Source organism: Myotis brandtii, unplaced genomic scaffold, assembly GCF_000412655.1.
Source record: "Myotis brandtii unplaced genomic scaffold, ASM41265v1 scaffold285, whole genome shotgun sequence".
NCBI classification, from domain to species: domain Eukaryota; kingdom Metazoa; phylum Chordata; class Mammalia; order Chiroptera; family Vespertilionidae; genus Myotis; species Myotis brandtii.
Window position 1 is genome coordinate 4,342,954 of NW_005360891.1, and position 25,526 is coordinate 4,368,479.

At 37.9% G+C, this 25,526-nt stretch overlaps 1 protein-coding gene across 6 annotated transcripts in view; it reads left to right on the plus strand.

Moving 5' to 3' along the window:
• The window catches only part of ANGPT1 (angiopoietin 1), a 242,976-nt gene that overhangs the window by 123,298 nt on the left and 94,152 nt on the right, over positions 1-25,526 (plus strand). For 5 of the 6 annotated variants that reach the window (XM_014541985.1, XM_005869066.2, XM_014541986.1 and 2 more), the window contains exon 2: positions 20,132-20,287. In XM_014541985.1, coding sequence (XP_014397471.1) covers positions 20,132-20,287 — 156 coding nt within the window. Of the gene's footprint in view, positions 1-4,779; positions 4,961-20,131; positions 20,288-25,526 lie in introns of those variants that run through there. The other variant, XM_014541988.1, reaches the window with a different exon arrangement.

Below are 25,526 nucleotides of genomic sequence, written 5' to 3' on the forward strand. Positions count from 1 at the left end.
CTGGCTATTGGCCAGAGGCTTTAATCCCCCACCACATGGACCTCTCCATAGGGCTGCTTATAACACGGCTTCCACCAGGAAGAGTGATGAGAGAGAGACCAATATGAAAGTCCTGATGTCTTTCATCTAAAGGGACATATCATCTGTTCTGCCATCGTCTATTGGTCTCACAGTCAACTCTTGTAGAATGCAGGAAGGGACTACACAAGAATACAAATACCAGGAGGAGGTGACCATTGGACATCTAGAGGCTGATTATCATACTGAAATTGTCTTTAAAACCAATAATCAGCTAGAATCCATCCTATGAAATGTCTCTATAGAACAATACATAGATAAGCTCTACAACCGGTCACTTAAAATAATGACAACAAACTGCATTGAAAAAAGTGAAACCCACCTTGTGAGAACTATATTGAATTTATAATACATATGCCCAATGATTTATTTAAATGTAGTAGGTTCTGCCAATCTATCCGTTGTATAGAAATAGCCTTTTGTCCTAATCTAGTAAAAATTCTGTCTCATCTGTCCTGAAATAGCAACTTTGGGCTTTTGGTAATATAAAGAGGGTAATTCTGAGTAAGATTGGCTTCTAGTCCCTGCTCTTCCATCTCCTGGCTACTCAGCCAAAGCCAGGTTATAATCTCAGGTGCCTCATCTATGAAATAGATATAACAGCATTCATCTCCAAAGGTTGTTTGAGGACTCAGTGCTAAAATGTGAGCAAACTATTCAGCACATTGCTTCACACACAGTGAGAACATAACAAACAGTAGTTATGAATATCAGTTTCTGTGATATTGTGATTTGTAAGAAATGTATATTTAATCATTCAGATGGCCAAAATATATTTGGTCTTCATTCACAATTCCTGGCTCACAGGACCCAGAACTCCTTAATTTCCCAAGTGTTGAGAGCTATAAAGGTGTCTTTTGTTACGTGAGTGAAGTGACTTGGAAGCACCTAGGATGGGGGCTGGTTGCCAGGAGAACCAACCACTGGGTTAGAGAGTTGGAATTTTCAAAACCACTACCACTTCCTCTAGTGAGAGAGAGGGGCTAGAGATTAAACCAGCCCCCAATGACTTAAACAGTCATGACAAGGTAATGCAGCCTCCAAAAAACCCAGGAGGATGGAGTTTAGAGAGTTTCCAGGTTGGTGAACATGAGGAGATTTGGGGAAAGTAATATACTCTGGGAGGGCATGGAAGCTACAAGCCCCTTCCCGCATACCTTGCCCTATGCATCTCTTTCACCTGGCTATTTCTGAGTTATATATCCTTTTACAATAAGCCAGAGATCTAGTAAGAAACATGTTTCTCTGAGTTCTGTGAGCAGTTCTAGCTAAGTAATTGAACCCAAGAAGGAGTTGTGTGAACCTCTTATAGATGAAAAAAGTGCCACATACTAAACCTGACAAGCTCAGGGGAGGCATGCATGGCAGGCCTTACAAACTCAGAGACCCAGAGATCAAAAGTAACCAAGTAGGATGCTGAACATAAAAATTCTTAACTGAGCCCCAGTGTGGCTCAGTTGGTTGAGTGTCATTCATGCACCAAAGTATTGCCAGTTTGATTCCCAGTCAGGGCACATGTCTCCATTTCAGGCTCCATCCCCAGTGGGGGATGTGCAGGAGGCGGCCTCACTCTTGCTCTCACTCTCCCTCTCAGCTTAACTCTTGCTCTCGCTCTCGCTCTCGCTCTCACTCCTCTTTTTTTCTGTCTAAAATCAGTAAAAACATATTTAAAAATTCCTAACTAAAAGCAGGTCCTTGTAAGTAGTCACATCATTGACCTGTAGCTTCTTTGACCTTAAGTGAGCCTACCTGTCATCCTTTTGTATCTAAGATAACATACCTTTGAAATGTCAGAGGAATCTTTTTTTTTCCCCCCAGATCCCTCAAGGCACAAACCCAGCACCAGAGCTGGAGATCACAGGATGCCTCATTTTTATCTTGTTCCCTAAATACCATCTCTATGTGCTATAAACGTTAATTATGAACTGTCCTACACCTAGCAGTGTAAAAGAAGTGTCTCTCCATTTTACTTTCTTTGTTTGTTTGTTAATCCTTATGGAGGGTATTTTTTCCATTGATTTTTAGAGAAAGTGGAAGGTAGGGGGAGAGAGAGAAAGAGAAACCTCGTGTGAGAGAAACACATAGATTGGTTGCCTCCAATTTCTTGTACAAATGAAATTAAACATCAGGGTCTCAGAGGGTCAGAGACGTGGGTTTTATTTACTGTGTTAATGGAGTAAATATTGGTTCATAAAACTTTTGTTTCGTGTGTGTGTACACACAAGCTGGTGTGTGTGTGTGTGTGTGTCCATGAGAGCATGTGTATTTGTTCCTTGTCCTGATTAAAACTATTCCTCTATGAGTCACAGTAAAATAAACAAACAAAACAAGAGAGAGAGAGAGAGAGAGAGAGAGAGAGAGAGAGCGCCACCACCACCCTAACCTGACTGTTACAACCTTATTCTGTTCTAGTGATTGTGTCTCCCTAAATGTTTTGGAAGTTGGGGTATTTTAATGTCTCTTTGTTGGAGAGCTCTTCCTGTCTAGAATCCCATTGAAAGATGAAATCCCTATTTGCATAGTGCTATGACCTTCCCAGGTTACATCATTAGATGTGTACCAGGCAAGGACAAGGCTCACTGCTTCCTGCCCAATAGTTAGGTGGTTGCAAATGCATTAGTGGTAAGCATCATAGGAAGCTCAGAAATCTCAATGGACTTAATTGTTTGGAATCTTTTATATAGCAGTCATCCACAAGGATTTTTTTTTAGTTGTGTGGTTAAATAAAGACGTGCTAAGCCCCTGAGATTTATGAAATTCTAAAAATCAATCTATCTTAAAAGAGTCACTGCTTCTCATGGAAGGAAGAACCATTTGAGGCCTTTCATTGCCAAGTTTGTCAGATGTCCAGTAGTGAACTATATAAGTAAATGCTCTTTTTATTTTTTTAATGTCATATTTGCTTTGTCTTAACATTTTAGTGATAATTACTATCAGTGGCTTGAAATGCTTCATCTTCAATTTATCAGTTGTTTTATCAGAAAACAAAACAATACTTAATGCTAATGTCCAGGTTCTGTTATCACTTAGGTAAAGGGATGAATACTTCATAATGTGATTAATTTTATACTTTAATTCATCAGCTTTTAAGTGAGATGTTCAGTTGATTGTATTTAACTATAATGTTTAAATTTAAAAAAAAGGCTTTTTCCCCCTTTTACAGTATTTCTTCAGTCCTGCTCTCCCCTCCACAACCCACAGTATTTTTATGAAGGACATCTGGGAACTGTATTCACTGCAGTCTCTCACTTTATTCATTGTGGGCCTAGCAATTCAGAGTCTAATCATCACCAAAATCATAATTATAGATATTTCTGTGTTAACATTGCTCAAGGAGAATGTTCCCTCTGAAGGTTTGAAACAACTAGCACATGTGGTACAAGAGGGTTTTTTATACCCTGTGGCCATAAAGTCTGGAAGAATTAGTGAATATATATAATAAATGGCTCTGACATTACATTAAAATATAATAAAATATTATTATCTGTTCCCAGATATTTTGGCCACCCTATAGCACATAGATTCCTGAGTTAGTATAAACAGGAAAGATACCATTCTTTAAGAATTAAGATTTGGAAAACTCTTTAGCATTAGGAAGACATTAGTACCAGGGCTCAACAATATGCTGTAATAAATCCTTTGTCTTTCTATGGTTTACAAAATAGTTTTATTTTAACTTTATAAACTGCTTTAACATAAGTATTACTACACTTACCTTACAGATGAGGAAACCAAGGCTCAGAATAGTTGAGTGACTTCTTCATAGTCATAATGCTGATAAGTATTAGTAATATGGACCTCTAAGAATGAATTCCTCATTAATATGTTTGTTACTCTCCCACACCACCTCTGATGTCCACAGCTATGAGGAAGTTCAAACCCCGTCTCTTTCCATTAGAAGCTTACTTTATTTTTCACGTTGGTATGTTCCTGATTTTTCTTTTTTTACTCCTCAAACAATACTATGATGTAGATACATTATTGTTCCCTTTTTCTGGATGCAGAAGCTGGAACACAGAGAATGAAAGCAATTGCTGAAAGTCATACATTTAATCACCAGTCTAAAGCTGTCAGAGTCCAAGGCCTCCTCTTCTATCTTATATGCTACTTTTTTTTCTGTTAATTCTCACCTGCGGATATTATTTCCATTGATTTTTAGAGAGAGTAGAAGGGAGGGAGAGAGAGAGAAAGAGGGAGAGGAACATTGAATTATATAAGAGACACATCAATTGATTGTATCCTGCACCCACCCTGACCAGGCCAGGTGAGGCCAGATTGAACCTTCAACCCAGGCATGCACTCTTGACCAGGAATCGAACCCACGACCCTTCGGTGCTGGGGCCAATACTCCAACTACTAAGCAACACTGGCCAAGGCTCATATGCTAATTCTCATGTACCCACCTATCAATTTGAATTTGGTAAAAGAAATAATATAATGGCTAATTTTAACTGTTATTTGCCTTCTCATTGTATATTTATATTTAATATTTATACCAGAGAATTCACACTCCTCCTAATAGGTTTTCAAACTGCTTCTCCCCATTTGGCTGCAGACCAAAGTATACCAAAATATGTGTCATTTGCATGCCATCTTATAGCTGACCAAGTGTTTTCACACACATTCCATTTGATCATTGCAACAAACTTCTGAAATACCTAGAACAGGATGTTTTTACTGATGAGAAATGTTTATCTCAGGGAACTAAAAGGCTGTGAAGTTCACATGGCTGATTAGTGAAGAAACAAATCTCTCCAGTCTCCTGACGACACCGTCTGGGAGCTCTCCACAACACGACGCTAAAGATAGCCCATCATTGCCCAGGATTCCACCTGCCTGTGTGAGTGCACCAGGACCTTCCTCCCACTTTGGAAGAAATCAGGTAGACCGTAAAGAAGCTCAACTTTTGACATGAGAGGCCCTTAAAATTGGGCTGACAGGCATGGTGTGTATTAGCACAGTCAGAAACTCTGGATTTAGACCAGGCGGGTGAGAATTCTCGTTCTGCAGTGAACTCTATTTAACTGTGTGTCTTGGGGGAAATTACCTATTTTTTCTGACTCTACATTTTTTTTCAGATGAAAAAGTTGTGAGAAAATAAATTAGATTTTCTGATCTAATGGTGCTTTTCCAGCAAACTTACTTTTCTTTTTAACAGAAAATATCTCATGCTATGACACCAGAATCTGTGGCTTTGTGAAGTTAAGAAAATAACAGGCCTCTGAGAAATCTGAGGATATATAGTGTTTGAGCTTCATGGTTTACTGGAAATAATTATGCTGATATAACTTTAATATAAAAAGTCGTGATGAAACTGAATTCTGAGAGAAACCAGCCTGGGTGGGAATGCACAGTACAGAAAAGAGGCTGATTAAGTATGTGCTTCCTCTAAATCATGTTTATGCTCAGTCACGTTGAGTTAACTGAGATCTACCAAACTCTTTCTTTTTGCTCTGTGAGTATATGGAATAAAATTCTTACAGATTTCACAAACTTGAGGTACATGGTTTATAATTTTGTACTGGCTATTTCTATTCTAATAGTTACCACATATAATGTTGTCTGTTTATATACTTGTCTTTCCCATTAGACAGGAACTTGGCAAGAACTGTTATCTTTTGCCTTTTTATATCTCTATGACAACAAGGCCTGTTAATATAGAAACCAAATAAGAGTGACTCAGTAGCACTGGCTGGTGTGCCCAAGTGGTTAGAGCACCAGCCCATGCACCTAAGGGTCTTGGGTTCAAATCCAGGTCAAGGGCATGTACCTGGGTTGCAGGTTCCCCACCTCAACCTGGGCACATGTGGGAGGCAACCAATTGATGTGGCTCTCTCACATAGATGTTTCTCTCTCCCTCCTCTCTCTCTCTCCCTCTCACCTCTCCCCTCTCCCTTCTACTCTCTCTAGAGTTAGTGAAAAATTATCCTCGGGTGAGGATTAACAACAACAACAAAAATGACTCAGTAGATGTTTAGTGAATTGTGCTTATCTGATATAAAAAGTACATAAATGTATATATTATGTAAACATACATACCCACATCTCTGTATGTGCCTGTATGTCTTTGTGGATATTGAATTTATTCTGTAATCTTACCCCTACTTGATTAAATCATGGCCTTTCCAAGGGGAAAATGTTAGAGTTTATTACTTTATCATATATATATATATGTATTCTATATAAATACATGAATCTGCACAATTTCTGTAAGTATATTTAACTGTAAGTACAACTTTACTTTTGACAATTAAAAATTTTTGAGCAGAAATTATTTCAGTTCAGTAGTTTTAATTTAGACAGAGTTTTGCATGTTTTAATTTAGTAACTTAGGAAACATTTATTTCCAAAAGAAAGGATTGTTTGAAGATTATTGATGACATGTTTTGGTAAGCTTTTAAAAATCATAATATTGGAGTCCACTCCGTGAGAAAAAGTTTTCAGTGTGTATATGAACATTAAAGTAAGTTCTTACTTGAAATTTTATTTGAAGGTGTGATGTTGTAATGAACAGGAGAACAAGCATGATACTCACCCATAAGCCATATGAAGATGGTATCGCTGTTCTGGTTGAGTAAATGAAAGAAAATACTAATACTTTTCAGCAAGGATAAATAATGAGACCATAAATAGCATATCACCACAGAGCTGAGGAAAGATTTAGTCACCTTGTCCTATAATAAAATAGTTACTTTTATGCTTGGTTTAGTAAGACCTCAAAGGGCCACTTCTTATTGATCCAATTGTTCTTGTAATAATTCTAAGCATGATAGTGGTGAAGAAGATGTTTCATTGTGTTTAAAAGGGGGGAACAAGTGAATGAAGAGGATTTTTTTTTCTTTTTAACATTGGAAGATGATAGTCAAATGTTGTGCCTTTATTCCCCCTCCCCCCAACTGGTGGCAACTCAAATGTCTTTTACTAGGGCAGCTTATCTTAATAACTAAAAGGACCAGGAGTCTTGTGTCCAAGAGAGGTAGGGGCAGTGGCTAATTGGAGACCGTGCTTCCTGGCTAAAGGCTTGAGGCTACTTAAAAAATAACATGCTAGCCAAACAAAACACTTCAACTGGACAGATTTGGACAAGTTTGAGTAGCACCTCCAGCATTTGGGCTCGGTGACCCTGATCATGTTACATAATTGCTCAGAACTTCTGCCATCTCATAGGTATAAGATAGTAACAATATGTATTCCAAAGGGCTGCTGCGAGGAAGAGTTTAAGGACGTATAGAAAAACTTTAGCTCACTGGCTGACACATAGGAAGTGCTCAATAAACTGTGGCTATTGTTACAGACTTTCCACAAAATGGGACAGCACTGGATGAGAAAAACCAGCAGAACTGGTGGGGGCACATCTGTGGGTCACAGTGTGTTTTCCAGGTTTGCTCTGACCAGGCTGCACTAAACTGCCAGATGTTTACAAGTTTCCCACTTAGTGAATGCATTCCTAGCACATTTCTCTCTTTCTTTTAATCCTATGTGGATTTTTTTTTTTCTGAATGGAAAATTAAATTCTCAGTTTTCTTTTTTTAATATATTTTTATTGATTTCAGAGAGGAAGAGAGAGGGCGAGAGAGAAACATCAATGATGAGAGAGAATCACCGACAGGCTGCCTCCTGCACGCCCCCACTGGGGATCGGCAACGCCAGCACGTGCCCTGACCAGGAATTGAACCATGACCTCCTGGTTCATAGGTCGATGCTCAACCACTGAGCAACAACGGCCGCCAAATTTTCATTTTTCTTAAAGGAAGTGGAAAATGTCTAATCATTTCAAGAAAAAGATAAAATTCACCTGTATTTCCCATCAGCCAGAGATAAGCACTGTTCACAATTCAGTGTTTTTTTTCTTTTCTTTTTCCAGTGCATACAAATGTGTCTGTGTACACTTACCCATCATTGAAAATGTACTGAATATATCATTTTTGTATACTACTTATTATGTTAAGTAGAAAGTTTTTTTAAGCCATGTAAAGCTGGTACTTTTTAGCCACTTTGTACCTTAAAATCTAGATTACACAATCCATTCAGTGGAATGCTGCCTGGGAAGTTGAAAGGGCTGGCTTTATAATTGTGGTCATGGTTATTTTAAAATCTTAATGTAACTTATGGGAAGGACGATGGAATTCATTTTTAGTTTTGTTAACTGTTGCCTTGTTTCCCTTTCTTTCTCAAACCCCTCATTGCTTTCTCAATTTATTTTGGGAGATACATATTTGACAAAGATAAACATTATTTACGTGGATCCTTGAGGTATAGTCCATAAGTGGGGGAAGATTCACCATAAGTTTCCCTTCTGCTCATTAGAGAAGAATTCCCAGGGGCTCTGTGAGAGGCTGGAGAGCATTTGCTCCTTCTAGCGCCAGAGCTAGAACTCTGGGCAGTGGGTCTAACTGTGCTCTTCTCTTCAGAGTAAGTCAGTACAAGGCTATCTTATTAGCAGTTAACTCTACTAATTCTGCCTCATAATTTTGTAATAAAACTATACTGCTAATACATCCAAGTCTCAATAACACACTGTTAACTTAATAAATGAAAGCACTGAAGGAACCATATAATAAGGCAGCGGTTTTCAACCAGTGTGCCGAAAGAATTTTTAAGATATGCAACACCTGACTATTTAATCATGGATGCTGATCTTAGATGGTGAAATTAAGAGATGACTTCTTTTTCCTCTTTTATTATCTTCTCAATCTCTCCAGCTCCCTCACCCAAACCCCTCTCTCCCAACAGCTGTCAGCCCACTCTCTATTTATAAATCTATCTCTATTTTGCTTGTTAGTTCATTTTATTCATTAGATTCCACATATGAGTGAAATCATATGGTACTTGTCTTTCTCTGACTGGCTTATTTAACTTAGCATAATGCTTTCAAGGTTCATGCATGCTGTCACAAAAGGAAAAAATTCAGGTTGTAAAGGTAAAGTCATTTAGCAAACCAATGTTGAACTTCTGTTTTATAGAGGAAATATAGAAGTGGAGACAGTCTTTGTTCTCAAGTTGCTCACAGTTTAGTGGGAGAGACAGATGATGGATAATAAGTACAATGAGTGGAGGAGGTATAGTAGGATTTGGGGTGATTTTTTCATTTCTTATAATGTGTTAAATGCTGCTACATTATTTTTAAGGCTTTTACAAAGAAGTCTCTTAATATTGATATTAATGCTGCCTAGCATAATACCTATGAAATAGTAGATATTCAGTGAGTGTTTCTTAATGAATGAATGAGCAGAATGACTATGAGTTGTTAATGCTTTACTAGCATGTTGTAACTTAATAACAGTAATCCAGAATTCTATTACTTGGAAGTCTCTTTCTGCTGGCATCAGAAGTCACTTAAAATGATCGCTTCCAAACTTATTTAGTTACTTGGTTCTGGAAATGTCTTGTTTGTTCATTGCCCTTAAATATTATATTTGATAACCTGGTTTTACAAACCATAACTTTAAAATTTTTTCTTGATTCTTTAAGATTAATGACTCCTTAAGATGGACTTTTACAAAATTCCCCTGGCAATACATGTGGTAAGGGGAGCAGGTATTTTAGCAGTAATCCATGCTTAGTTTCATTCTCTCATGTGTTGTGTGGTTAATTCTAAGAAACCAATTCATTGTAATGTTAATTTGGCTCTCTTCCAATAGCACTTGAGATATAACAAGTATCACCAGGGTACCAAAATGGTCTTTGTAAAGGAACAAACAATGCCCAGTGTTTGCAGTCCTTTGATCAAAGTGAGTGAAAACAGGGATTTCATTTCATTTATAAGATGTCAGCAATCATTGTCCCTTTCTTAGGTTTTCATCCTAGTAATCTTTCCAGTAGTTGGACCAAGGGTAATTTAAGTAAGATCTACTCAACAAACATTATTCAGGAAAAATTAGACCTCACACATAATGCTTTGGAATGTTTATTATACAATGATGTTGACAGTTTTATGCCTGTACAAATTTATGTGTGTTCCATTGAGTAATCCCATATTGTAGAGAAAACACACACACACTCATACACACACACACACACACACACACACACACACACACTTTTACTAATAATTTTGCCGTTTTAGCAAATGAAAGTTAATTTTTAAAAAAGCAACCATGAACTTTAGGGGTATTACAAAAGAAAAAGAAGGCTAATAGAGTAACTTTATTTCATGAAAAGAAGCAGCATATATGGAAAAGGAATAGATTAAAAAGTCAGAAAGTTGAATAGAGGGTTTTTATTGGAATGAGGTTAGATTTTAAGTGCTAATACCTTGCAATTTCATATGAAACACCATAGTAAAATGATAGCAATTTTCTATCTAGTAATGGTATTCCTGAAAATGTATAAATCCCTTAATTACTTAGGATTTTGAATTTCTGTAGCTGAGTACCTTATATTATCTGCTGAGTACTTAAGATGCATGATTTTTCTGGCAGTGTTTCATTTAATGTAGGGTGGTTTTTTAAAAACTAAACTTCATAAGCTACTCATTTGGATCACTGCCATTTGTCACATGAGAAAAAATGTAGTTTGCAAAAATGTTTCTTAGGATTATCCTGTGGAGACTCTCTTTTACTGCGTCAATCCCCCACAATGCACTTCCTGCGGTGTGGTCTCTAGCTTAGATGACAGTTTTCTTTCTTTTTTTTTTAAGAGAACCAGAAAATATTTATATGATCATTCAGGGGTTAAATTTCATTCCAGAAGATTCACAAGAAACTAAAAAGCATTAAAGTAAAGGAAGATAAGTTTCTAATTTTCTATTGGAAACAATATATTTTTTATTTAAAAATTATCACTTTCATTGATATAAAAATAATGTGTACAAAGTTACTTTGGGGTTCTTCCAGTTTGTCCATCATGGAAGTATAAATTCAGAATTTGGGGAAAAGGTTTCTCAGTTGGTAGGCAGAATACTGGAGCTGTCCATGACTAAATAGTCAGGCATTATCTACAGCTGCCTGTGTACCATTAGAATTTTTAAAACATGTGATAACTGACTATTTAGTCAGGGGCAATGACCTCTTTTCTCTTGGATTGTCCAATAAAAAATAATAATAGCCAACACAACAATAGCTATCTGGTGTGAATTAATCAAATTTATACCTACTTTTTTGTCATATTGGCAAAAATATATTTTTAGTGTGCCACAGAATTTTAGTAATTATGTGTGCCATGAGATGAAAAGGTTGAAAATCACTGATCTATGGTGATCAAATTTGACGTAAAAAACACCTCATCCAAAGTGATGCACTGGTCATTTAAAATGGACCTTTAATGATGTAAACTACAATGAAATGAACAAAACCACAAGGCATGAATAGAGAACCTGACACACATAGGTTAGGAGCATGGAATATATGTGTGTGACAGCATATACGTGCAAGTAAATATACACACATATATACACACAAAGGCACTTATATGTATTATTAAAGGGGGTTGAACTTTATGCTTACTGTTTGTAAAAAAGCAGGGCCTACCCCAGGAAAAGGGAAGATGAGTACAAAAGGAACATTCCAATCAGAGCAAAGTCATGTGCAAAAGCATGGTAGAAAAAAAAAGTATGTTTGGAAAAATACAAACAATTTGGTATATCTTAAGCATAGGGTACAAGTAGGGAGAGGGAAGCTGAGTCCAGAACATAAAAGTTCTGTGCTGATTAAGGAGTTGTGACTTGATCTGCAGGTAGTGGAAGCCACTGAAAGAGTTTAAGCAGTGGCATGATGAGGCAATATTTATGTTTTAAATAGATCCCTCTGGTGATGCCATGGATGATGGATTGGAGGAAGCAAGTCTGGAGTCAGGAGACCAGTTATGGGGCCATTAACAAATCCAGAAGAAAAATGATGAGAGTCTGACCTAAGTCAGTGCCAGAGAAGATAAAGAGATGTGGTAGGGAGAAAGGGAAGGGGGGAGAGAGATGGATCTAGGTACTCTTCATGAAACAGAAGCAATGTAGTCTGATGTTGATTGAAGAAAATGAAGGCAAGGAGTAGTCAAGATAACTCCTGTGGCTTGAATGAATGGGTAGGTGGTGTGGTGCCCTTCATTGATACAAAAAACATAGGAAGAAAGCCAGGTTGTGTTGATGAATGACAAGGGATATATTTTGGACAGAATGGTGCCTGGGGATTAAGGGAATCAGAAATTCTAGCCCTTTATCTTAAAACAGATGTGCCTGCTCTAGAGACTTGATCCAGGGCTTTTCTACTGTGTTCCTATATCACTGTTTCCTAACTGCCATTAAAGATATGTATTATATGTTTTATAGACATAGGCATGTACATCCACAGTTTAATTTTCTATAATAAATAAAAATTAAAATTTTGTGGACTCTTGGACTTTATAAAGGAAGATTTAAATTATTTGAGAGCTTCAAGAGAAACAGTATAAATAACTTAATCCAACGCTTCATTTCGTAGATGAAGATCTGAAACCCAAATTGCTTTAAGTGACTTGCCCAAGTTCATGGAGTAAATCAACAATAGTACCTAGATCAGAATCTAGATAACTTGACTCCTGGCTTTTTACTAGTGTATACATCTGCCTTTAAAAATGGAAAGGAAAAAATTAAGCAGACACTTAGAAATATTTTCTAAGTTTCATGGGTGTGAGAAGGTGGGTGTAAAAGAGGTGCCAGGCTAGTAAAATGTGTTTTGGCACAGGAAACACCTATTTTATTTATATGAAGAGAGAATTACTTGGATCCTGGCCCAAATCGGGGACACTATATGTGACTGGCAACTTTCAGAAGCAAAATGTGGTTTTAAAAGACTTGATTGCAGGTTTTGTGCATATAGGATTTTCTGGTGTGCCCTTGGTAGCTTAGCTTCTCCATATGCCTCAACGGAGGTGTTGCTACTACTCCATTGGAGATGATGTGATGAACATCCCCTCACACTATTAACATCTGTAGCTCAGAGCTTCTCCCTATCAAGCAGAGATAAGAATATTTACAGGAAGAAATGTAGTCAGAGGTAAACTCCATCAGAGAATTCACCAGTTCTATTGAAAGGACCCACTTACACATTGTCTATTTTCTATGAGTCAACTCTTTGTACTTGTAGAATCTGGCACCAGGTTTAGGGTGTATTTATCCCACATTTGCTAGGAGTAAATTGAACTGATGCGAGGTTATTAAGCCTGAACTGGTTTTACAGTCTGGTCCTGGTTTGTTGGCACTTTGTGGGGTGATCCATAGGAAGAATAAAATCAGGGGTGCTGAGGCTCGATGGCTGAGGAGCAGCTGGTGGGCATCAGTATTAGGAAGCAAGGATAGTGCAGGAAGCAAAGTCAACACCCCCAAAACTGATTGTGATGAATTAGTATTGTGAATGGGGAGCTTCAAATTAGGAGCCACCAGAAGTAAAGCAAGTAGTAAGAAGAAGCAAGGAACTGGGAAAGAAGTGTGGGGTGGGCCAACAGTACTAGCAGCCATTGTTGTTGGCCCCGCGTGCTGGTAAATCAGTTCCGCACACACTGAGTGGCCACAGCCCGACATCTGACATTAATTAGTTTCTTCACCTTGCTTTCTATAACATACTCTCTGAACCTCGGTCACCCTGTCTATAAAACGAGATCCTTGGAGCTCATAATATTTAATGTCTCTTCCAGCTCACTTATTCTAACGGTTCTTTCTCCTATAAATAGTAAGTGTTCCTTCAGATACCAAAATGAGAAATGGGATTCATGTCACACATATCAGTACAGAAACTATTTCAAAGGTCAGCTAAATAGATCTGTTGTCTAAGGAGATGGTTATACTTCCTTTGGTACAAGAAGCAGTATACTGGGGGAATCTAATAATAGAAATTCCTGCAAATAATATATTTGGCTTCAGTCATTTTTTTATAAAACCATAAACCTCGTTTTTCAATATTGCCACTGATTTATGAAACAATGATAAGGCATTTTTTGCATTGTTTTACCTTTTTATTGCTTTCCCATATTTACCCTTTTACTTTATTTCATGGCTGTTTTGCCATAACTGAGTAATACCATATGCACCAGCATTCATTGAGAGTCCACTTAATCTACAACATATTTTAAGTGAACAATGCCTTTGTCAATTTTTATAGGGCTTAAAATGTTCTTTTAATAAGAATTACATGGAGAAATTCTATTCTTTGTGCTTTAAGATATGCTCTCATTTAAGAGATCCCTTGAAGTGATCTCTTGAAGTGAAGTGATAGAGAATGCATTTCACATGAAAAGACATGTCATAATCTCACACAGATTTTGGTTCTCATGAACATGAAGCAGCAAAATTTTGAGGGCCCAGTAAGAGTTCTTCTAAAACCTTCTTATAAAAGAAAATGGTAGCATTCATTCTCTATTAGATGGTAGGTAAAAGACATGGGCAAGCAATATATGAATGAGCTACAAATGGGTGATAATCTTGATGTCTTAAAATATTATTTTCTAATTAATAATGCTATTTGTAATATAGTTGACTATATATTTTCTTTCACATCACCTGTACCATTTCCCAAGATAGTATAGCTATCAATCAGAATATATGATTAACACATTAAGCACTCAGCCTGTTTTGTCTACCTGACGGAAAGTATAGTGTCAGTCACCAGTGACTGGGCGCTTAACGTGTTAAATAAAAAACTGAGAAATTATATCTTTGAACAAGTTTTATCACATCAGTCCTGTATTTTATGTATTCCCTGCATGAATATCGTGTTACCAGAATTTGTCTGTGATGTTGGTGGTAGTGTGCTTGTACATGATGGGTGACTATACTTTAAAATGGAGTACAGCCTGTGAGGCCATCTAGCTACTGGTACCTTCAAAACAACATACCAGCTCTTCCACGGACTCACTGTGTGATCATAGACAATTTATTTAACTTCCTTTAGCCTGTTTTCTTATCAGTGAAACGAGGAAAATGAATACAGTGCCTAGATTGTTATACGGAGTCAATGAGCTACACGTGCAGAACCAGGCTAGGTTGTTGTTATTCCTTTGTTATATTTTACAATGGTTTGTAGAAATAGAATGGGCAGAAGTAAACAAACATGTTATAAACTACATACTAAGAAAAAAGGTAGGAACTGATGGGAGGACCATTGTATTAAAAATGCTGGCAAAGTAAATTTCATATACCTGGCCCTAGAGCCTCTCACCTCACCTCAAATTAACTTAGCCTCCTACATGGTCAAGTAGAGTGAAGTAATCATCCTGTAATGATGCATGTTTTCTCAAAGGAATAAGTAAATGAATTCTCAATGAGCTAGCTAAAATATGAAATTAACCAATCAATCAGTCAATCAACCAGCCAACCAATCCATCGACAGAGCATTTCCCATAGTTCTGGGGTTAGTGGAACATCAGACGATGGATTTGAGTCCTTTCTTTCACCTCTATCAATTCACCTAAGGTCTCTAAGCATCCATTTCTTAAACCATGAAATGGTGTCAATACTCTCCCTATAAGGTTGGTGTAAGAATTAAGTTAATGTGTATGAAAGCTCTTTGTAAACACTTAATCACTTTAGGAATGTAACCTTATTTCCTTACTTTAAAAAAATCATCATTTAGTGTTCATTATCTCATTTCAAATTGCATCCTGCATACTACTGATAAGTATTTTGGGCAATACTTATAAAACTCTGGAGTCAAACACTGAGAGTGGCCGTACAGTCAAATAATTATATGATTCAGATTGGGAGTTTCCTACTTTATGACCCATCAACTCTTGTGCTCAGCAACCTCTAAGCTTAAAATGCACATCCTACATATTTATAAAATATTGAACCTTGACGTAGCCATCATATTCTGCAAACATTTTAAAAACCAGCAGGTAATACATGAAGACAAGCACATTTGTTGCAAAACCTTCCTGAACCCAGCTGATATGGCACATCAAGATGGATTTCATAGTTATACATCTACAGAGGAATGTTTAGAGATAAGATGAAAGTGGTCCTTCTTATTAATCACACATTGTATATTTGACTTCTGTCTCTCTCCTCAGCCTTTAAATCAACTACATCTGGGTTTTGCTACTTAAGATGCCATTACCTTACACATTAAAAGGCAGTTACTCCTAAAGAAAGCAGCTCCATTGATTAAACAGTGATTAACTAGAATTATATTCATGTTACTCATCATGGCGGCCCAAATGATAATTTTAGTGTAGGTTCGAGATCTACTTTATTTCTACAACAGAGCCAGCAGAATTGGGAGATTTTTTGTGATGAATGCAGACATAAAGCAGTCATTTGGCTTTGCTGGTATTAACTTTTACAGTTTAGGAAAGCACAATAATACTAGATAGATAGATGATAGATAGATAGATAGATAGATAGATAGATAGATAGATGATAGATAGATAGATAGATAGATAGATAGATAGATAGATGAGTCTATCATAGGTAGGATCGACCTATGCTGGAGGTGTCCTCCTCTATGGAGTCTGGGAAACATGATTATTATTGCACCCAAAGTAAGTCAAGCTCTGAAACTGATGCCCACTAACCAACTGCACTAAAAATTGATGTGTAATTATCAAGCAGATTGTATCAGAGCTCACTAATTAGTGACTTCTTTCTCAGGAGAGAAATCTACATGGGAAACGAAGTTGTTATTTGACATGTCTTCATAAGCAGGGAATCTGACATATCAGAAAAAAATTGATGGTATAAATTACTGACACTCAAGGAAATGTTACGAACAATGTTAAGAAGCTTGCACCAGAATATATATTAAAGTGTTAGAGTATCTCTTTCTTCACTGAGAAAGTCTTGCTCCACTATCTATATACACATACTTATATTGTATAAGCGAACTTAGTGGCACTAATTTGCATTCTGACACGTTTTTTATCTCATGGCAGACTATTCCCAAATAGTTCTCACACAGGCAGTTATTCTTTGGACCACACCTTCAGAATCACTGCTCTTTGCCTGAAACAGAATCACAGTTGGAAGCATTTGAAAACATATAGTTTCCTAGTAACATACCCTTGAAAATTCTGATTCAGAGTTCTGATGTGTTGCACCTTTACCTGCATTTTTAAAACACTCTCCATGTGTTTTTTTTTATGAACATACAAGGTTTAGGAGCTACATAATAAAATATGTAGAAAAATTAAGCAGTGCCAAGCTGAATAGGTTAAAGGGTAAGAACATGGGTTGGCACTGGCAGTTGAGTTCTTGTTTCTTCTTGAGCAAATTGTGAATTTTCTAAGCTTCAATAATCTCATCTATAATGAGTCTATGCTTTAATTAAAAAAAACACTTAGCTCAGTGCCTGCCACAGAGTAGACAATTGATAAGTATCAGCTATAAATGATAGTTATCTCCTTGATGGAGATTTACCTGCCCTATTTGAGAATAAACACGTTCATATACAGTCCCAAATTCCCTGGACAAGCAAAGAAAATGCTGCTAATGTTTGCCTGTCTGAAGCTTCCTTTACTAAAAGCTATCAAAAGTATTTATTAAGACTCTTCTGGTTGTGTTAGAAATCTAAATTAATGACTGGAGGGAAAAAAAAGTGGGCTGCTCAAGGGAAGATTATTAGATCATACAGTTTACAAATGAATGCCCAAGGGTGGATCTGGCTAAAAACATGACTGGATCAAGGTGCTCTAAAGATATACTTCTAGCCCTGGCCAGGTGGCTCAGTTGGTTAAAGCATCATCGCAAACACAAAAAGATTGTTGGTTTGATTCCTGGTCAGTCAGGTCACATTCCTAGGTTGTGGGTTTGATCCCAAGTCAGGAGCATAAGGGAGGCAACCAATTGATGTTACTCTCTCACATATGTCTCTCTCTCTCTCACTCTCTTTCACGTGCTCTCTCTCCCTTCCTCTCTCTCTGTCTCTCTCTCTCCCTCCTCCCCTCTCTCTAAAATCAATAAAAACAAAATATCAATGGAAAATATCCTTGGGTGAGGATTAACAAACAAACGCTCTCTCTCCCTTCCTCTCTCTCTGTCTCTCTTTCTCCCTCCTCCCCTCTCTCTAAAATCAATAAAAACATATCCTCAGGTGAGGATTAAAAAATATTTTTTTAAAAATATATCTTTCTGTCTACATTACCTATCAGTCTGTCTGTCTGTCTTTCTGAGTTGGCCTTATTCTTAGGCTTGCTCTGGTTTTGTGATTGAAGTCTCAGGCATATATGTTACCAGCTTACTAAGCATAGAGGTAAAAAATTTGTTTTGTGAAATAGTTGGACAAAATTGCAGAACTCAGACTTAGTGGCCTTGTTTAGAATCTTTTTCTATTCATGAACTATTCACTTTCTCTAAGTAAGAGCAGAACATTCTGGTTTTCAGGCTCAAACATGTACCTACTCCCGAATCTAGGGGGATACAATTCCACCTGAAGCGTTTGTTGTGAAGGTGGAAAAGATCATTTCCCAAAAGAAATTTAAGGAATCTAATTAGGAAAAGGGGAAACATGCAATGCAGCATCCAAAACATCAGATGGCTGATACTCTGATCTACCCTCCTTAACTCTACCCTTCCATTGTTTAAATGTGTTAGTTCAAGTGGAATAAAGCCAAGATTTGGCTTAGAGACCTTACCTTTTGTTAAGATGATTTCCAGATATTTACTTTAATCTATTTTTTATTTGTTTTATAAAGCTTTTTGTAGGTTGAATTCTCACCCCCACTTCTAATTTGGGAATAAAAGATGAAGGAAAATTACCTTATATTGACCAAGAATAAAGGAATTGATTAAAAGCAATATGAGTTTGGTCCTAACTTTTCATTTTCTTTAGCTTGAGGCAGATTCATTCATATTTAATAAAGAGAAATAAGCAAGAGATGGTGTTAGAAAGTAAACTGCCAAAGTTTCACAAAGGGGAATTTAGTTTTAGACTGTATTTAATACAGGACAGTAATGTCACTGTGGATTATAAAATAGCGGATGCATTATGGATCACTAAGTCAGTAAAAGTCACGTAGCTGTTAATGATTTGGAACCCAGCTTGTGAAGCACGACTTGGCAGAGCTATCAAGTGGTTAAAAGTGTTGGTATGAAAGTTAAGGACTTCAGCACTCAAATCCAAGTCTGGCTGTTTTTGTGGTGTGTGGCCTTGGACCTGACTTCTCTGGGATGCAGTTTCCCCATATGTGTAATTGGGTAATAAAATGTAGTCACCACACAGTGGTGGGGGAGAATTAAGTGCTCTGACAGGGAGGTGCAGGCTTCTTCTGTATTTCTGAGCAGTGCATATGCTTAGCTGTATTCTCCCAGATGCCTACCAGACTCCCACGTAGTAAGTCACATAGTAATTCTTCTTGGCCCCCATGGTATACCATTTATTTTATAACCATAGTATTCTTCAAAGATGGCACCATAATAGGACTAAATATAACCCAAAGCGAGAATGCCAAATGAAGCTTTATTGGCTATTTCAGGGCCTTTTTTAATTTTAGCTTGCAAAGGCGCAATGAGAATAGTTTTACCTAGCTCTGAGGTTCTGCAGCTCATTACATATTTGGCTGCCTATACTTTAACATTTTTTTAAAAGCTTGTGTTTGGAGCATCTGTCATTCCATTCCCATAACTCAGCACCATCTTTATTTTTCATTATAGAAATGGAAGGAGGAGGCTAAATTTTTCTGAGATGAGTGGTCAATATGGTGTAATGGAAAGACCAGGGAACCAAGACTCTGACTTAAGTTGTCTAATGCTAACCCTGCTGCATTCTTGTTGAGTGACCTTGGGCTCAATTCACCTTCTCTTATTCTGTTTTCTCAGCTATAAAATAAAAAGAACAACAAGGCCATCTGTGCCTAACTCTCACATCTTTGCTCCAAGGGTTAAAGGAGATGATGTCGAAAATAAGAAAGCACTACTCAAGTGCAAATGTTCGTTATGCTTGTGATGATTACATACATGTATCAGTCTATTAGCAGTTTGTTAACAACTGGATTCCTGTGTGCTCTGCTCCAGTTCCCCAACTCCCAGAGATGCAGAGGAGCCCTGCCAGATGGCTAATTTGCCAGCTGTGTCTCGTTTTGTCATTGTAAATATTACATGCTCCGACTGAGAGGCTTTGCTTATAATGTAGTATATTTTGTCCTTTATCTCTTGCAGATTGAGAATTACGTGGTGGAAAATATGAAGTCGGAAATGGCCCAGATACAGCAGAATGCAGTTCAGAACCACACGGCCACCATGCTCGAGATAGGAACCAGCCTCCTCTCGCAGACCGCAGAGCAGACCAGAAAGCTGACAGATGTGGAGACGCAGGTACAACCCCTAGGCCAGTCCACAAACTCTTAACCAGGAAGATTTTTTTCCCCCCGTTAGCTTACTCCATAAACACAGAGCTCATTACACACTGGGACTGGGGAAACATATACATTTTTGTTGGTTTGGTAATAACAACAAGGACTGCCTGACATGCTATGCATGTTTCTTTTGATTAGATGAGGGTTGTATATTTAGCTTTGTATGTGTTTGTAAAAACAGGACTGGCAGAGGACTTAATCAGCATTTCCATTCAAATAAACACTGCAGCTACCAACTGTGTTAGGATATATGTCAAACAAAATAACCACTTGGGTCCAATTGGTACCATTTATGTACATTCTTTATCTGCCTTGCATTGTCTAGTAGTTCTTAGCCATAGTGGCACCTGCAGAGGTTTTGTAGCACAGTGGATTGGAAGGAAAACCCCAAATGAACTAATCAGGAATGTGTAGTGTTTTTTTATTATTATTATTCAGCATGATTTTATAATGAGGAATCGATTAAAACTCTTTCTCCATATGTACACATATGCATGAACATACATATGTATGTATATATTATCCTACCATGGGCAATGACATACTTATTAATGTACAATCATACATATCTATTGTACAAATCAGTAAAGTATCCTTTAATCATCACTGTCACAAACCTATTTTTACAGTTTAGTGAAAATGTCATTTTTGGTGACTCAATTATAATCTCTTTATCTGCTTAGTACCATGAAAATAGCTGTTTCAGCTACCATTCTGAAAACCAATATAGTTAATTTCTGGAATCAAAGCTGAGATAATACTGTTAAAAGGTAAACTGAGACACATTAAAATTATCACGAGTTTATGTGAGCAAACATTGGTTAGGATTGGGCAGTGCCTACCAGGGAACTAAGGGAAAAGTTTTAATAGAGAAGATGAGGAAGTAATTTGGTTGGCTGTAGCTTAAGTAGTTGCCTTATTTGGGAAATCCTTGCTGGCTGTTTGTGATTGGTTGTTCCTAAGTTTCATTTTCTTGGATTCAAGTGCATTGATTCTGGCTTAGGTTTTGGTTTGCTTATGTAGGTTTCAGAGCATTACAGCCACCTCAGCCTAACTGCCTCCTTGTTTAATTATTTTAGCAATATAAATTTAAAAGTAAGATGCAACCTTATTTCTATTTTATTTCATTTGTGTTAATGGCATTGCATTGCTGATATTTAAAGAGAAATGATAATAATTTATATGGATAGAGCATTTTATGTTACACAAACCAATTTCCCATGTACAAATTATGTTTTATTTTTATCCTCACTCTATTCTTTTATAGTGAGCACTTATAAACCAGTAAAGCCTTTTTGTGCTATCTAGGTGTGTTCCTGGTTTTGGCTCCCATATTCATCCTATATTGTTTCATGGTTGGTGAGTGCTGCTTTCCCTAAACTGACTTCAGGTCCTCAGTTATTTCGCAATCTATTTTAGTGCCCTAGCTTTCACGGGATGATGTTCTAGAGATAAGTAACATTGCTTCCCAGTCCTCTGCTCACCTTCTGGGCTTGACCTTAGCAAAAGGTGTTAAAGCCATGGTTTTACCGCAATGGCATTTAAAAATACTCTTGTGCTCAATACTCTAAGCATCAAGATCAGAAAGGAGACAGATAATGAGCACATTTAAGTAACGCTGCTGGCCTTGGGGGTGAGAATTGGGAACCAACCCCAGCCCATTTCTTCCTCTGTATTCCAGCTTGCAGCGTTTTTCTCACTCTGTTATCAGTTTGTACCAACATCTCCTCTCCTTCCAGTTCCTCTTTCCAAATGTGCAATAGGAAGGTGTTCCTTTCAAACATTATTCATGACCTTCCTGTAGTGAGAGTCTATTTCTGACTTCTTCCTCAGGCCAGTGTTGATTAGAGGGACAATAATAGATAAACTACATTAAATTTCACCTCTGATAACCTGCACTGAACTCTGTTCTAAGAAACTTTACATATATATTACCTATTTAATATATATATTTTTTTTAATTCTGTGAGGTAGGTACTATTACTATCTCTTGTTTAAAGATGTAGAAACTGGGCCCAGCCAGCATGACTCAGTGGTTGAGCATAGACCTATGGAACCAAGAGGTCAGGGTTCGATTCCCAGTCAGGGCACATGCTTAATCCTCAGTAAGGGGCATGCAGGAGACAGCCAATCAATGATTATCTCTCATCATTGATATTTCTATCTCTCTCCTCCTCTCTCTTCCTCTCTAAAGTCAATAAATGTATATATTTTTAAAAAGATGTAGAAACTGAAACCCAGGGTGGTGAAGAAACTTGACCCAGAAGAAAAAAGTGGTAAATGTCAGAGCGAATATTTGAACCCAGGAAGTTCAGCATCAGAGTCTAGATTCCTTTCCCTCGCTAAGGTGGTGGCACTAAATGACTTTAAGCAGAGAGTTGTATGGAAATCAGATAAAGCAAAGGTAAAGTAAACCTAATAGTAGCCATTGAGTGTTTGCCATAAGTGACACAGATGCTGCTGCTGCTGCTTCTCTGCTGCTGCTGATGGTTCCCCTGTTATTGCCATGTTGCCATGTGACTGCACATCCTCTCACTCAATCCCAGGGCCAGTGCTGTCCTTGCTGGCTGTGTAACTATAGAGAAGTTCCTTAGATATGGAGCGTGAGTTTCCTCCAATTTCCAATGAATTGTATGGGACCCATAGTGTTAGAAATGGAATTTAATCAAACTTACAAAGATATATTTTAAGTACCCCCTTGATGCAAGATATTTTAATAGGTGTTTTGTAGAAGCAGTTCTTATCCTCAGTGAGTTTAAGTGAGTTAATATGGCAAGCGTTTCTAAGCCATTTCTTTCCTAACTTATCCTTGAATGAATTAGCTACAGAGTCTTTCCTTGCAGTCATAAAAATACACCTTTCTACTATGGGGTGTGTAACTGACCATGGTTCTAGATGCTGTGCTCTGAAATCCATCACTGTGTGGGTGCAGAGGCCACAATTTCCAGTGGCCACTTCCAGCCAGTGATATGTGGCAGCAACACTTGGTCAGACCTGCTCCTGGGATCTGGGAGACTCCACTGACACGACCCTGACAAAGGGCCCTCCATCAGCCTCGTTAAACTTTCCCACAACTGTCCTGCAGACTAAGATTTCCACGCAGTCTCCCTTCCTTCTCTCTCCTCTTCACTGTGGCTAGACCTGCATCCTAGGCAGAAGGTACTCCTACAACTCTCACGTCTTCTCAATTTTCCCTTACAGACATTTCTCCTAATAGATTTCCTGCATGTCTAATCTCATTTTATCATTTGCTCCTCAGAATTCATGAACTCTCACACCTGTTGTTCGGACTTCAATTGTACAGTTACAAATTTAAGACAGTTCAGGAATAGTTTCATTGATAAGAATGAATCTCTAGGCAGAAATAGATTTGTAAGGTCAGCTTTAAAAATTGAACCACTGGATCTTTTTAATTTAATGAGAGACTAGTCAAATAAACATTTAGCCTTGGCCTAACTGAAATGGCAGTAGAATAAATTTGCCAATGGTGCCCTAACCAGTTTGGCTCAGTGGATAGAGCGTCGGCCTGCGGACTCAAGGGTCCCAGGTTCAATTCCGGTCAAGGGCATGTGCCTTGGTTGTGGGCAATACCCAGTAGGGGGTGTGCAGGAGGCAGCTGATCGATGTTTCTCTCTCATCGATGTTTCTAACTATCCTTCTCCCTTCCTCTCTGTAAAAAATCAATAAAATATATATTTTTTAAAATTTGCCAATGGTTGGTCATTCAAGGAAAATATCCTGGTAATCAATTTTCTCACAAGGTCTGGGAAAGGAGAGGGCTCAGTAAACTATGATCTCGAGGTCAAATTCGAACTGCCATCTCTTTTTTAAAATAAAGTTTTATTGAACACAGCTACACTCATTCATTTATATGTTGTGTATGGCTGCTTTCTTAACACAACTGCAGAGTTGTGTAGTTGTACCAGAAACCATCTGGCCCTCCATGTTGAAGGTATTTTTACTATCTGGCCCTTTACAGAAAAAGCTGGCCAAGCCCTGCACTAACATACAAACTCCTAGAGATCATGGTATTTGTCTGTCTTCTTCACTGTTCTATTTATTCTTAGGATTTAGAACAGGACTTAGTACAGAGTAGGCTCTCAATAAATAATGACTATATTAACTAACATTAATCCTTTAATTTCTGTAGATTTCAGCCCAATGTTCCCAAGCCCAAAGGCACTGTCCTAAGGGTTGTGTATGGATAGTCACAGATAGGTGATGGATCAGAATAGGACTTTGAACAGAAGCAAAGACATTTTTATTGACTAGGAACACTGGATGAATATATTCTCTCTGTACTCTGAGGAGCATGACAAATTTGTCCACCTTCCTGCCTCACAAATGCTAGTTAGTGTTTGGGTGGGGAGAGGGAAGAAATCAGATGCTAAGACAAGCAAAAGATCTCACAGTAATATGAACGAAACTGTTTTGATAGCAGTTGTTATTGACTGAAGGGAGGTACCTTTCTTAACCAGAGGGAAGCTGCTTGTGAATAGTTATGTGAGACTATGGCAGAGAACTCAGACTGGAGTCAGAATACTGGGTTCCATTCCATTCTACTGTTGGGCAAGTTTCTTCTACCCACAATTTCTGCATATAAGATAGTAATATAAGTACTATCTCTACTAAACTTAATAGCCCAGTGAGTTTATTATTATACTAGAGGCCCAGTGCATGAAATTTGTGCATGGTGGGTGGCATCCCTCAGCCTGGCCTGCACCCCCTTGCAATCCGGGACCCCTCGGGGATGTCTGACTGCCAGTTTAGGCCCGATCCCGCAGGGCCTAAACTGGCAGTCGGACATCCCTCTCACAATCTGGGACTGCTGGCTCCTAACCACTCTCCTGCCTGCCTGCCTGATCGCCCCTAACCACTCGCCTGCCTGCCTCATTGACCCTAACTAGTCGCCTGCCTGCCTGATTGCCCCTAACCCCTTGCCTGCCTGCCTGATCCCCCTAATCACTCTGCCTGCCTGCCTGATTGCCCCTAACCGCCTCTGCCTTGGCCCCTGCCACAGCAGCTTCGTCCAGAAGGACATCCAGAATGATGTCCAGAAGGTCGTTCGGCTGTCCTAATTAGCATATTATGCTTTTATTATTATAGATTATAAACACAATATATATTTATTGATAATATAAATATAAAATATTACATAAAATAATTATATAGAATTAATTATATATTATTATATTATC